Source organism: Schistocerca piceifrons, chromosome 3, assembly GCF_021461385.2.
Source record: "Schistocerca piceifrons isolate TAMUIC-IGC-003096 chromosome 3, iqSchPice1.1, whole genome shotgun sequence".
In the NCBI taxonomy this organism is placed as follows: Eukaryota; Metazoa; Arthropoda; class Insecta; order Orthoptera; family Acrididae; genus Schistocerca; species Schistocerca piceifrons.
In genome coordinates this window covers 458814371-458828254 of record NC_060140.1, presented here as the reverse complement: position 1 = coordinate 458828254, position 13884 = coordinate 458814371, and the positions used below count along the sequence as shown (strand labels likewise).

At 38.8% G+C, this 13884-nt stretch overlaps 1 protein-coding gene across 1 annotated transcript in view; it reads right to left on the bottom strand.

Moving 5' to 3' along the window:
• The window catches only part of LOC124789879 (pentatricopeptide repeat-containing protein 1, mitochondrial), a 77671-nt gene extending 64487 nt beyond the window's left edge, over positions 1 to 13184 (bottom strand). The window contains exons 1-4 of the mRNA XM_047257394.1: positions 12295 to 13184; positions 12066 to 12206; positions 11484 to 11655; positions 10884 to 11032 (exon numbers count right to left, since the gene is read on the bottom strand). Of these exons, the coding sequence (XP_047113350.1) occupies positions 10884 to 11032; positions 11484 to 11655; positions 12066 to 12206; positions 12295 to 12666 (834 nt within the window). The 5' untranslated portion in view covers positions 12667 to 13184. The remainder of the gene's footprint in view (positions 1 to 10883; positions 11033 to 11483; positions 11656 to 12065; positions 12207 to 12294) is intronic.
• Positions 13185 to 13884: the final 700 nt, after the last annotated feature.

Sequence of the window (13884 nt, the reverse complement as noted above, 5' to 3'; positions counted from 1 at the left end):
AGTAGACTATGTACTAGTGGATAGGCAGATGATGAGCAGCCTCACAGATGTTAAGGTCATACCATCTGAGGCCTTAGACAGCGACCATCGGCTGTTGGTAGCCACCCTAAGAGAGAAAAAAGATAGGAGGGCAACAGATATACAGGAGAAAAGGTTGAAGACATGGATGCTGAAAGAGGATGAACGGAGGACCCAGTACCAGACACTGATCAGGAAGAAGCTGCCAAAGGAAGATCAGAGAACAGTGGAAGAAGAATGGGGCGATTTTAAGAGGGCTCTAGTTGAGGCAGCTGAGACTGTGTGCGGAAGAACTAGCACAAAGAGGAGAAGTAGGGAAACCCCATGGTGGAACAACATATGTAAAGAGGCAGTACTTCGAAAGAACAAAGCCTTCAGAGAATGGTTCCAGACCCGAACAGAGGAAGCTAGGGTAAAATATAAGGAAAGCAAGAAAGCGGCACAGACCATAGTAAGGGCGGAGAAGAAGAAGTGGATGGAAAAATGGACAAGAATGTTAGAAGAGGACAGTGAAGGGAACAAAAAAGTACTTTACACCATGGTAAGAAATAAGAGGAATGACAGAAGCGAGTGCCTGAGGATCATGGATAATAATGGAAGAGTTGTGGAGGAAATGCATGAGCTCAAAAAGATTTGGAAGGAGTACTTTGAAGATCTGTTGAATGCTGCCAAGCAAGTAACTAACAGCGATGGAGAGCCTAAGGCAGCAGACGATTATAATAGTGGGGAAATTGATGATCTAACTTGGAATGAAGTGGAAGAAGCCATAAAGAGGATGAAAGGGGGCAAGGCACCAGGTTGGGACGAAGTAACAGTGGATATGATACGAGCAGCAGGAGAAGTAGGAACCCAGTGGCTATACAGAGTGCTGAGGGTGGTGTGGAAGGAGAACAGAATTCCTGAGGATTGGAAGAAAGGAATTATAGTCCCGATCTTCAAGAAAGGGGATAAAAGGAGATGTGAGAACTACAGAGGAATCACCCTGCTATGCCACTGTGGAAAAATCTATGAAAAGATGCTGGAGAAGAGAATAAGAAGCAGTATTGAAAGTAGACTGCAAGAGGAGCAGTACGGTTTCAGACCGGGAAGATCAACAACGGACCTCATATTTGCGGTAAGGCAACTGCAGGAAAGGCACTATGAGTACGGGAAGGACTTAATCATGGCCTTTTTGGATATTGAGAAGGCGTATGACAGTATCTGTAGGGACAAGCTCTGGGATGTGCTGAACGCAAAAGGGATAGATGAAGAGATTACACGAAAAGTCAGAAAAATGTATGAGGGAAGTGAGAGTTGTGTGAAAGTGGGGAGGGAACGTACTGCATGGTTCAAGCTGGAAAATGGGCTGCGACAGGGAAGTGCACTTTCGCCTTTATTGTTTATTATTGTTATGGATGAAATCCTACAGCAAGTATCAGATGCAATTGGAGATCATAAAATGAAAGCAGTGCTTTTTGCCGATGACCTGATGTTATGGGGAAATTGCGTGAAGGAGGTGCAAGAGCAGTTAGATGCACGGGAGGCAACGGCAGCACAATATGGAATGCATTTCTCTGCAAAGAAAAGTGAAATAATCGTCACAACAAGGAAGAAGAATAGGCCAAATGTGGATATAACTTGTGGAGGGGAAAAACTACAAGTGGTAGAGAACTTCAAGTACCTGGGAAGCGTGATTGAAAGTAAGGGGGGAAACGCAATGGAAATAAATGAAAGATGCAGAAAAGCAGGGCAGTTCTACAAATGCATTAGGGGGCTTATTTGGAGCAAGGAGGTGCCACAGAAATCCAAGGGAATTATATACCGAACCTACTTTGTCCCCATATTGACATACGGAAGTGAGACATGGGTAATGCACAAAAGCGACAAAAGTAGAATACAGGCTAGTGAAATGAAGTTCCAGAGGAGCAGGTTGGGTGTAACAAGACGAGACAGATTGCGAAATTTGTATGTGAGGGAAAGACTAAAGGAGGAACCAGTACAGGACAGGATAGAAAAATCAAGACTGCAGTGGTATGGACACATGAAGAGAATGGATGAGGGAAGAATTCCAAAGAGGATGTTTGATCTGCAACTGGAGGGGAAGAGGCCCAGAGGAAGACCAAGAGATAGATGGGTGAAGGGAGTGAAGGAATGTGTGATGAGAAGAGGAGAGAACTGGACGAAGGTGGAAGAGGGGGAATGGTGGAAAGACAGAACACGGTGGAGAGGCTTGTGTTCCCGACAGACCCAGCCAGTGGCTGGAAACTGTCCAAGATGATGATGATGACCGACTATCCAACATGGAGGGACAGAGACAATAGGACCCTAATTGATAATGTTTTCTTTGATGCTCAGAGCAAGAAAATAATTTTATACCCTGCAACAAAAGCTCTCTCTGATCTTGAAGCAAAGTTGTTTAGGATAAATGAGGTAGTGGCTTACAGAATAATACTCCTCAGTGGAAATCAGTTACAGTAATTAATGACTTCAGAACAAATGTTTTTAAGACTAGTTTCCAAGAGATGATCTGGGATGAAATTTATAAAGAACCAAATACTGACACAAAATGTACTCTGTTCCATGATAAATTCAAATCCCTATATGAAAATAGCTTTGCACATGGACTAGTCAGATAAGATATAGAACAGCAATGTAAAAAGAAAAGGAGGCATGGATCATTAAAGGTACTAAAGAACTTTGTGAAAGGAAATGGGAATAGATCTGTTGGCATGAGAAAGTAGAGATCCTGCAATTTTTGTGTAACACAAAAACTACTCAAAATTACTCAGAAAAGTCATTAAAAATCAAAGAACATGCACATTATGTCACAAATCAGTAATCCCGACAACAGGCTTGAGACTATATGCAATGTAAGGGAAAAAGAGACAGGATAACCGGCCAAAGAACAGAATAATGTCATTATTGAATAAAATGGAAGACTATAAAATTCAATCCTATGAATATATCACCAACTTCTCCCACTGAAATTAAGAAAATTATCTAGCTATTCTCTTAAAAATTAAATCTCATCTGGATTTGATTGTGTTTCCAACATAATACTAAAGATTTGCTCTCATGTGATAAGCCCTGTCTTATCTGAAATATGTAATGTATAACAGCTCAAGGGATTGTTCCAGGGAGACTGAAATATGCCATTGTTAGGCCCACTCTATAAGAGGGGTGATAAAAGAGTAGTCAATAACTACCGACCTGTTTCACTACTTGACATAATTTTCCTAAATTTTTGAGGTGATATATTTTAGAATAATATTCCACCTGAACAACAGTAATATCCTCAATAAATTATAGTTGGATTTCAGAAGAGATTCTCTAGTTAGTGTTCTATTTACATGTTCACTCACAAAATTTTTCAAGAGGTAAATAATAAAACAGCATTGGTTGGTGTTTTCTTTTATTTATCTAAGGTGTCTAACTATGTGAATCACAATATTCTCCTAGATAAACTATTGTTTTATGGAATTGATGGTGTAGCTAGGCAACAGATAATATCATATCTAACCAGTAATTCAACCAATGTAATGCGGAAGAGAGTATAATGGCTATGATACACAAGTAGGTGTGGCAACCATTAAAACAAAGGCTTTTTTTGTTTGGTGAGACCTTTTCACAAAATTTTGATCTCCAACTTCCTCCCCCAAATGCAAAAATATTCTGTTGATGCCCACCTACACAGGGAGAAATGATCATCATAATAAAATAGGAGCAATCAGAACTTGCATGGGAATATTTAAGTGTTTGTTTTTCCAGTGCGCTGTTCAACAATGTAATGTTAGGGAAATAGCGTGAAAGTGGTCTGATAAAGCCCTCTACCAAGCACTAAAGTGTGAATTGCAGAATAGTCATGTAGATGTAATCAGTGGAGAAATCACATATTGGGTTTCCCAAGGCTCAATCTTATGTCCACCATTGTTCCTCATATATGTAAACGATCTTCTGTTTAATGTACAACAAGCAGAATAAGTTTTTTTGCGGATAAGACTAGTACTGTAATCAGCCTAAGCATACATACAGCAACAGAAGAACTGATACAAAATGTTCTTAGAAGTGCCATTGACTAGTTTTCTACAAATGGTCTCACTCTCAAGTTTAAAAGTACACAACACATTCAGTTTTGCGCACCTAGAGGTACTACACCAATGATAAGTGTAATACATAGTGAGGAAATAATCAATACAGTGGAAACTACAAAAATTCTTGGTGTCCATATTGAAGAGAATTTAAGGTGGAAAAAGCACATTTTGGAACTTCAAAAACAATTTAGTTTAGTTTTTACTTAGAATCACTGCAAAACTTGGGGGGAGGCAAATCAGTATGTTGATGTATTTTGTGTATTTTCAGTGAACAATGTCATATGGAATAATGTTCTGGGGTGACTCATCTTTAAGAAGGGAAGTCTTCGTCGCTCAAAAACAAGCTGTAAGAACAAGATGTGGTGCTCACTAACTAATATCTTGTTTAAGGGGTGGGGCACTCTGATCCTAATGCTCCACAGTATATTTACTCCCTCAAAAGTCTGTTGTAAATAATCCACTGCAATTCAAAATGAACAACGAGGTACATAATCACAATAAAAGAAGAAACAATGACATTAATCATTCCACATTAAAATTGTCCTTGGCACGAAAAGGGATGCACAATACTGCAACTAATATTTTTGGTCACTTAATCAGTGATATAAAATGCTGATTTACAAATTAATAAAGTGACTCACCCCACATCATTATGATTTATCATTCAAATGATCCATGGAACATGAAACAAGCTAGATGACATGACAGAAAATGTTGCTATCCTTTCTTCCTGTACTGGGATGCCTGAAATATTATTATCCTATATGACAGTAAGCAATTAAGTATGCCGAGTTTTGTTGTATCATTTGTGCTAAAAAGGTAAAACTGGTTTTAACACCACAACACTTTACTGATCATGGTTCTGTTGAAGATTTTATGCCCTTGCCTTCCACCAACTTCTGCACTAACTTATTCAGCCAGTTATAGGGAACACAAAGGAATTACAGACATTGTCTGCAAGTGGGCATTGATTTAAATCAATGGGGAAAGTTGAAAATTAGTGCCAGACTGCAATTTAACCCAGGTCTCCAGCTTACTAGGCAGATGCTCTGACCACTGAGCCATCTGGACACCATGGCAATCACAACCGCATGCCTTCTGTCGGAGCCAGATTCTCAGTTGATCCACATACTTGTCAATTATCCTCATTACTCACAGCATTTTGCTGATTCCTGTAAGAGTTTGAGCCATGTCTGCATCTGCACTTTAGAGATCACTGACTGTCTTCGTGTTAGTTGTACATAAGTGATGTCTGTTCTTCTGAACACATCTGAAAGCCCAGACATCACGTGTATATTTACAGGGGGCCTAGTGTAATGTGGATTGTGAAACATTGTGCAATTCAGTAATTCTCACTTAACAAACATTGTCCAAGGTTAAAAAATCCTACAACTGACCAGGTTGAAGTCCAGACCTTCGGATCCACAGTCAGGCACTTAACTGTAGAGCCACTGAGCTCCTGTCATTCGTGCTACAGTATGTTCTTACAACTTTCACCCTGTTTATTCAGCTTTGGGTCCTTTCACATCTAAGGAAAATAGGAAATTAGTAGATGCAAAATGTTTTGGGTCCAATGCTGAGACTGTAGCTTGTGTACAAGGGATCAACCTTTCCATAATTGTACTCTATGTCTGGAATATACTCACCGGAAATATGCTGTGCCAAGTGTGATGACCTGAGCAGGGACTTTTGTTAAAAAACTGGTGCATTATTGACCTCAATACATTCTTTCACTGGCAAGCCAAGAATATTTCACCTTGTATTACAATTACGCTTTGGCAGAATGTAGTACCCCCCTCGCCAGAAAAAGAAATTTATTGAGTGCAAGAACATATATTCATGAGTACCTACCCATTAAGAAAACATTATCAGCTAGCTATACAGTATTTTGAACTAAGATGCATAATGAAATAGCAGATGTGTGACAAAACCAGAATCACAATCTTTTGGTGGGTGAGTTGCTGCAACAAAAATTACCCATAGAAATTCAGGAAATAGATCAGACCTCAAACAGACATTTAAAAATTGTACTACAGTCATCTCAAATTCACCTGAAATAGAGGGCAAGTCAAACATGAGCAAGTTCTCAGATTAGAAACAGAACATAATTAGTTGAAATTTTGTTAATGGAGATTGGAACACCAGAAACACTGGAGACTTGTGGATTATCTTGTCACATAACTTAACCCTATATCAAATAGTGATTCCATACCATTCTCTTTATTATGAGTTACTCCTTTCCAAGTGATTGTTGCTAGTTGGGTTTCGGGCAGCCAACATCTAGTTCATTATTAACATCTGCAAATACTGTTTGTAGAGGATTAACCATATAGCTAAGAAAGTCTTTCTTATCCATTCATTAAAATAACACTAATAGTAATATGATACAGTAATTTTCAAAAGAATTCCTTGGAGAAATGTTTATTATTAAAAACAGCAATAATTTTCATCACAAGCAGTGGTGTTAGTCTGAATAGTGACTGTATTTCGATGCTAAGAAGATGCGTACTAGTTTTCCTTTGTGGGATGATAGCAATAACAGATGACAGCAAGCGACATGGCCAATTGCACTTGAGTTTCGAAACATTTGACATCATACTTCTGCACGAGAGCTACTAGAAATGAAATTTTACTTCAGTCAATAGCAAGCTAGGACATGAAATGGACCTTCATGGATGCTACAACCCCCACTGAAAATGTCATCTACAAACAGAAATGAAACACGTGTTTCTCCAAGAAAGTACTAGAAACAAGGCCCTCTATTATATTCATATATATTATCACGTGAGAAATGTCATACTACAAATGCAAACGATTCCCGGTTCAGCCATCTTTTTTTCTTCTCCTTTCTCTGATAATTAATCAGTTTCCAACCTTTGGCAGTGGTTGTGTATGTGGGAAAATAGAAAAATGTAACGTGAAAAAACTTCCACCTTGTTCCAGTTTGAAATGGGTCTCTGACCTAGTTTTCAGACTGGGTGAAGACAAGTGTACACATCCCTCAAGAACATAAGGCTTACATAAATCAAGAACTGTGGTGTCACTGCCAACTTCTGAGTTAACAACAGCATTACTTTCAATATATTACTCTGTAACTCCAGCCACTCTGTTTTCTACTGACACATAACCATTTCCTCAGGCACAATGTTGTCATATTGACAGGGTAAAACATTTTATCACACCTATTATCTTGCAAGCCTGACTACTTGCCCATTCCTTGATTCTTCTGAACCCTAGAAGCCCCTTCAATCCACAACGAAAAGGATTTTTTATATGAAATGGACAATTTTCTCTGCCATGTATATACATCTGATAGTCGGGGCAATCAGAGATTCAGAATACATTTCATCAACTGCATCAACTTTAATGTCTTCACTATCTCATTCAGCTATGTATTACAAGCAGTAGTTTCAAATGGAGGGTAATACCAGTGACAAAGCCAAGAGAAACATTTGTGCAGTGAATAGCATTCTGTTACTTGACCTCACCAAAATAAAATAAATGTCATTTAAAGATATGATCTGGAGTTACAACATTTCTTGTACTATTTCATATTTAAAACATCATGGGCATTTTTATTATACTTCAGTTAAAATAGCTTTGTGATTGATGTATCAGGAGGCTGAGTGGTAGGGGACAGCCAAAAGCCAATCATAGCTCTTTCTCAAGAGCCTGTATTGTGTGTTCTGTGGGTATATGTAGAGCCTTGTCAAATGTGACTAGCAGCTCAATGGCAACAATGCTCCCTACTGTTGCAATCTGTCACTTACATTGTTATTTTAGCTTAAGTACAGACTAGATAGTGACCAACTGTTGTATCATTATTACTCACAAGGGAACCTCCCCATTGCACCTCCCTCAGATTTAGTGATAAGTTGGCACAGTGGATAGGCCTTGAAAAACTGAACACAGATCAATCGAGAAAACAGGAAGAAGTTGTGTGGAACTATGAAAAAAATTAGCAAAACATACAAACTGAGTAGTCCATGCGCAAGATACGCAACATCAAGGACAGTGTGAGCTCAGGAGCACCGTGATCCCATGGTTAGCGTGAGCAACTGTGGAATGAGAGGTCCTTGGTTCAAGTCTTCCCTCGAGTGAAAAGTTTAATTCTTTATTTTCAGACAATTATCAAAGTTCAGGCACTCACACATAACCAACTTCGCTCTCCAAAATTCCAGGACATGTTCAGATTTGCTTGGACATATGCAGGATTTGCCGATCTACACACGGAAAAATTTGAAAACGTTAAAAACATATGTTTTGACAGAGCACAGGGAAAACTGTGCGACTGTGAAACTGTTGCATTCCTTTGTTGCAGTTTATGTGACAAACTCTTATGTTTTCATCACTTTTTTGGGAGTGATTATCACATCCACAAGAAAACCTAAATTGGGCAAGGTAGAAGAATCTTTTTACCCATTCGCCAAGTGTACAAGTTAGGTGGGTCGACAACATATTCCTTTCATGTGACGCACATGCCATCACCAGTGTCGTATAGAATATATCAGACGTGTTTTCCTGTGGAGGAATCGGTTGACCTATGACCTTGCGATCAAATGTTTTCAGTTCCCATTGGAGAGGCATGTCCTTTTGTCTACTAATCGCACGGTTTTGTGGTATGGTCGCAAAACACAGACACGAAACTTATTACAGTGAACAGAGATGTCAATGAACGAACAGACAGATCATAACTTTGCGAAAATAAAGAAAGTTAACTTTTCGTTTGAGGGAAGACTTGAACCAAGGACCTCTTGTTCTGCAGCTGCGCACGCTAACCACGGGACCACAGCGCTCCTGAGCTCACACTATCCTTGATGCTGCCTATCTTGCACATGGACTACTCAGTTTGTATATTTTGCTTATTTTTTTCATAGTTCCACACAACTTCTTCCTGTTTTCTTGATTGATCTGTGTCCAGTTTTTCAAGGTCTATCCACTGTGCCAACTTATAACTAAATCTGAGGGAGGTGCGATGGGGAGGTTCCCTTGTCAGGTACATTTTTTGCTTAGAGCTCAAACAACATGCCTGTTGCCCTTTAAGTGAGGAATACATGATCAGAAAATGGCTACATAATATGTTTAAAAAAGGTCACTACCACTTCTGCCAGCTTAACTTCATATAGTGATTAAAACTAAGAATCTTGAAAAATTTCCACAACTGGAATAGTAGACTGATAAAAGCGTCAATGACTCATTTATCATCTAATTTAACAAATTAGATACTATTATAACACACACTTTTATTGTCATTGCAATGATGAAAATGCTGGTTTGAGGAATGCACATAATTTGCAAAATGGCTGTACCAGTATTATCTGATCCTTAATGTGTCTTGTCATTTGACTATATCAATGAACACACTTAACTCATATGTTTGCATCACTATTTCAATAACACAGAGAAAAGAGAAGCAGCTGTATTAACATCAAGAGCTCAGATAGAAAACTATTCCCAAGCAATGAAGGGAAAGCTGAAAGACTCAAGCAGTATGTAGAGGGTCTATACAAGGGAGGTGAACTTGCCAGCAATATTATGGAAACAGAAGAGGGCACAGATGAAGATGAGGTGGGAGACATGATACTCTGAGAAGAATCAGACACAGCATTGAAACACCTAAGTCGAAACAAGGCCCTGGGAGTAGACAACATTCCATCAGAGCTACTGACAACCTTGGGAGAACCATACATCGTAATTCTTCCAGCTGATGGACAAGATGTATGAGACTTGCGAAATACCCACAGACTTTAAGATCAATAAAATAATTCCAATTACACAAAAAGCAAGTGTTGACAGATGTGAATATTAGTGAACTATCAGTTTAATAAGTCATGGTTGCAAAATACTATTACAAATTCTTTACAGAAGAATGGAAAAACTGGTAGAAGCTGAACTTAGAGAAGATCAGTTTGAATTCCGGAGAAATCTACGAACATGTGAGGCAAAACTGACCCTTGCATTTATCTCAGAATATAGGTTAAGGAAAGGCAAACCTAGGTTTATAGCATTTGTAGACTTACGAAGTTTTTGATAATGTTGACTGGAATACTCTCTTCAAAACTATGAAGGTGGCAGGGGTGAAGGCTATTTACAGCTTGTACAGTAACCTGTCCCCAATGTTATTCAATCTGTACAATTAGCAAGTACTAAAGGAAACCAAAGAAATTTGGAGACAGAATAAAAGCTTAAAGATTTGCTGAAGATATTGTCATTCTGTAAGACAGGGAAAGAACTTGGAAGAGCAGTCGAAAGGAATGGATGGTGTCTTGAAAGGAGGATATAAGATGAATGTTAACAAAATCACAACAATGATAATAGAATATAGATGAATTAAATGAGGTGATGTTGAGGGAACTAGATTAGAAAATGAGACACTTAAAGTAGTAGATGAGTTTACCTGTTTGGGTGGAAAATAATTATTTTGATGGCTGACGTAGAGAAGATACAAAATGTAGATTGGCAATGGCAAGAAAAGCATTTCTGAAGAAGGGGAATTTGTTAGCATCGAATATATAGAGTTAACTGTCAGGAAGTCTTTTCTGAAAGTATTTGTATGGAGTGTACCCATGTATGGAAGTGGAACTTGGGCGATAAACAGTTTAGACAAGAACAGAATAGAAGCTTTTGAAATGTGGTGCTACAGAAGAATGCTGAAGATTACATGGAGGCGACCCGTACTGAACAGAATTGGGGACAAGAGAAATTTGTGACACAACCTGACTAGAAGAAGGACATATTCTATATGTCACTAGGTCTAGCAAATTACCACTATTGGCACTTAGTATTAACACTTACCAAAATAGCATGATGAAATCCAGCATTTTTATCAGAAATGCAAGCTTGGAGAAGATTGTTAAAAGTGTCTTCTTTTACTGCGTACTGCTTATCAGTCATTTCATCAAAAATACTGAGTGCTGTGATAAGATCGCCGCAGCGTCCAAATGCTACATGGGCATGAATTTTAAATTATTGAAAATGTGTTTGTTACGAAACAGTTTTTTAAAAGTGAATATAACCTACAAGTGGTAAAAGTTATGTATTGGACCCCCTCTTGCGCTTTTCAATATGTATAATATATGTATTTCAATATGTACACATTAGGCTTCGCTACCGATCAATTTTTCTGTGCTCACATTCTTTAGCCTTGTTAACTCACAAATAAAAAGCACCTTCCAACCCAACATAAACCTTGGACTGCACTAAAAATCAGTTTCCCCATTGCAACAAAGATTTCTGGGATGGTCCAATATGTAACCGTAACCCTAAGAATATCTGAAGAAATAATTTACAGAATATTTACATAATGCCTAATGATTACTGTAAATGATGTTATCTTCCTTGCTCCTTCTATTGACTACCATGAAGTCACTTTCTGTTGAGTGAGACTTAACAAACCTTTAATCATTGCATGATAATTCAGGATATTTGGCTGGACACCCTTCTCTAGCATCAACTGGCGCAAGTTAGTTGCACGTTTCAGACTGTCTTTGGGGAATGGGCTATTTGCACATGCATTGAAGAGAGAGGTATACACAGGCGCGGTCACCTTAAGTCCCCGCTTTTTCATCTGAAATCACAAAGAGATTTTATAATTGAATCTGCTCCTCAGAAATGATATAAAAAGAGAAGAGTATAGTATGACTTCATAAATATAAAACTATAATTACGTTTGTCAAAATCAAATGTAACTCTTGTTCTGAGATTCATATCAGAAGCCTAAACAAATTATTTGTCCTAAAGAAATATTTTTCTAGGCAAAATATTTCTTCAGGGAGATTCTTTATTGTAGTGTATGACAAGATATTTCCAATTGGATAGGTAGAACTCTGGAAGGAGTTGCCACAAATGTTTTTTTTTCTGTTAGGTGTACTGGTCATTATAAACGTCATTACCACAATTACTGGAAATAGGCTACTCGTTCCTCTTAATATTTATGTGGATATAAAGAAACAGCTATGAAATTACACAAATACATACTTGGTTATACAGATGAAATGCTTTCTTCGAATAACCAGCATGTGCACAAGCTGCAATAAGTACAGTGTAAATGTAGTACTCAGGCTTGACGTTATCTTCTTTCAACATTTTTGTTTCCAAGACACTAATGGCTTCTATTAGCTGTAAAATAAAAGAAAATGCATCAAACTACCATACCTTTTTAAGGTAGTATCAACAGAGTTAAGAACAAGTATCACAGTTTGCTAACGTTTCGTTGCTCAACATATTGCTGTATAAGATTAAGGTAATACTTCTGACTTCTGCGCCGAGGAATAATTTTAATACTGTCAAATCTGCCACCCTCTTCGACATCTGTTGTGGCGTCTTGCTGTAGAACGTTCTCGAGGTCTGCAGATAATGTTCCAAATGTGTCCGGATCATCCACAACTCTTAGTGACCGTTTGTAAGGAGTCGTTTTACTCTTCATCCGTGCACTTGATTCCGTATCTCCAAAACGCAGTCCATTATTATTAACTGAATGTGTTGCTGGGCTACACAACCTTTTCAAAACGCTGAATCTGCGTCCGTCGTTGATCAGCATTGTTTCTATCAAACGTTTACCCAATGAAACGCAAGCCATATTTACAACTGAATACAATGTAACACTCAGCACAGAGCAGAAATCTAAATTTCACTTATCACCTCATCACAACACATCCAAGACGCTCAACCCAGATCAAAACAAAGCGCTTGTTATTGTTTACATCCTAGGTCACTGCAGCCAACTTAAATTCTGTAACAAACGAGTTCTTGCGCTGGATATAGCAAACAGTTCGATAATTTGTCTCCATTCTTATACACAGAATAGAGATTAGAGACAAGAGCCAGTCCACATCAGTCTGTGCAGGTAGATGCAATAAATCATCGAACTTCACCGCAGTAAAGCCGGGTTCCCACACGCAATTAGAGTGTTGCCGTAGTGGTATCTGCAGCGGCACTCCAGTAATACATCAGCAGCTTCGTGCGCCATCGCACACATTTCATCACGTCATCGATTGAACATGAGGCCACTTTCAGAGACGCGAAGGATCCCATACATCTCTCCAGGACAGGCCGTACCGTCCGCCCGACGCACAGGAAAACACCGCGGACGCCTTGAACGTCACAAGATGATCGAAATTGTCTTCTGACAATTCTCTCCCGCACAACAGCCTCCCAGTACTTTTTTTATCGTTGGGTTTGGTCATGGCGGACGTTACATGACATCCGGTCAAGTTAGTTTGTTGATCCTTCCACTCAGTTTTTTTTTTATTAGAGAGACCAACCAGCTTTCTGACCGAACACGCTGAGCTACCGTGCCGGCTGTACATTGGATTACAGGAGCACGCCACAACTCCCAGTTGCACATGTGAACAAAGAGTTTCCAGTGGCGACACTCAAGTGTTGCAACTTTTTTCGTGCCTCACTAAGTTCATCTTGGTTGTACTTAGTGACGGCTCTAGCCTTCCCCCATAACTGAATAGGATCATTTTACTGCATCTGGTGGCTATATTTCGAAAGACTAGCATTCTACCGCAGTTATCGTGGAGTAACTGCTGCTGTACTCCACTCGATTTCAGTGTGTTTTCATTTGATTAGTGAAAAAAGCGAAAACAGTGGTCGACAGGCACACTTTCGCTGCTTCTGGTTCTACAAGAATAACAATCTAGCATTACTGTTAAAATTTTTTGTAGCAGTGTGCGTTTGTGTGTGTGTACTCACAATTTTTGCAAACGAATTACATAACCCACAATCTTCACAGGTTTTTGGATGAATGAATAAACTTCATATATACTAGTACCCAAACGAGCGAGTCTAT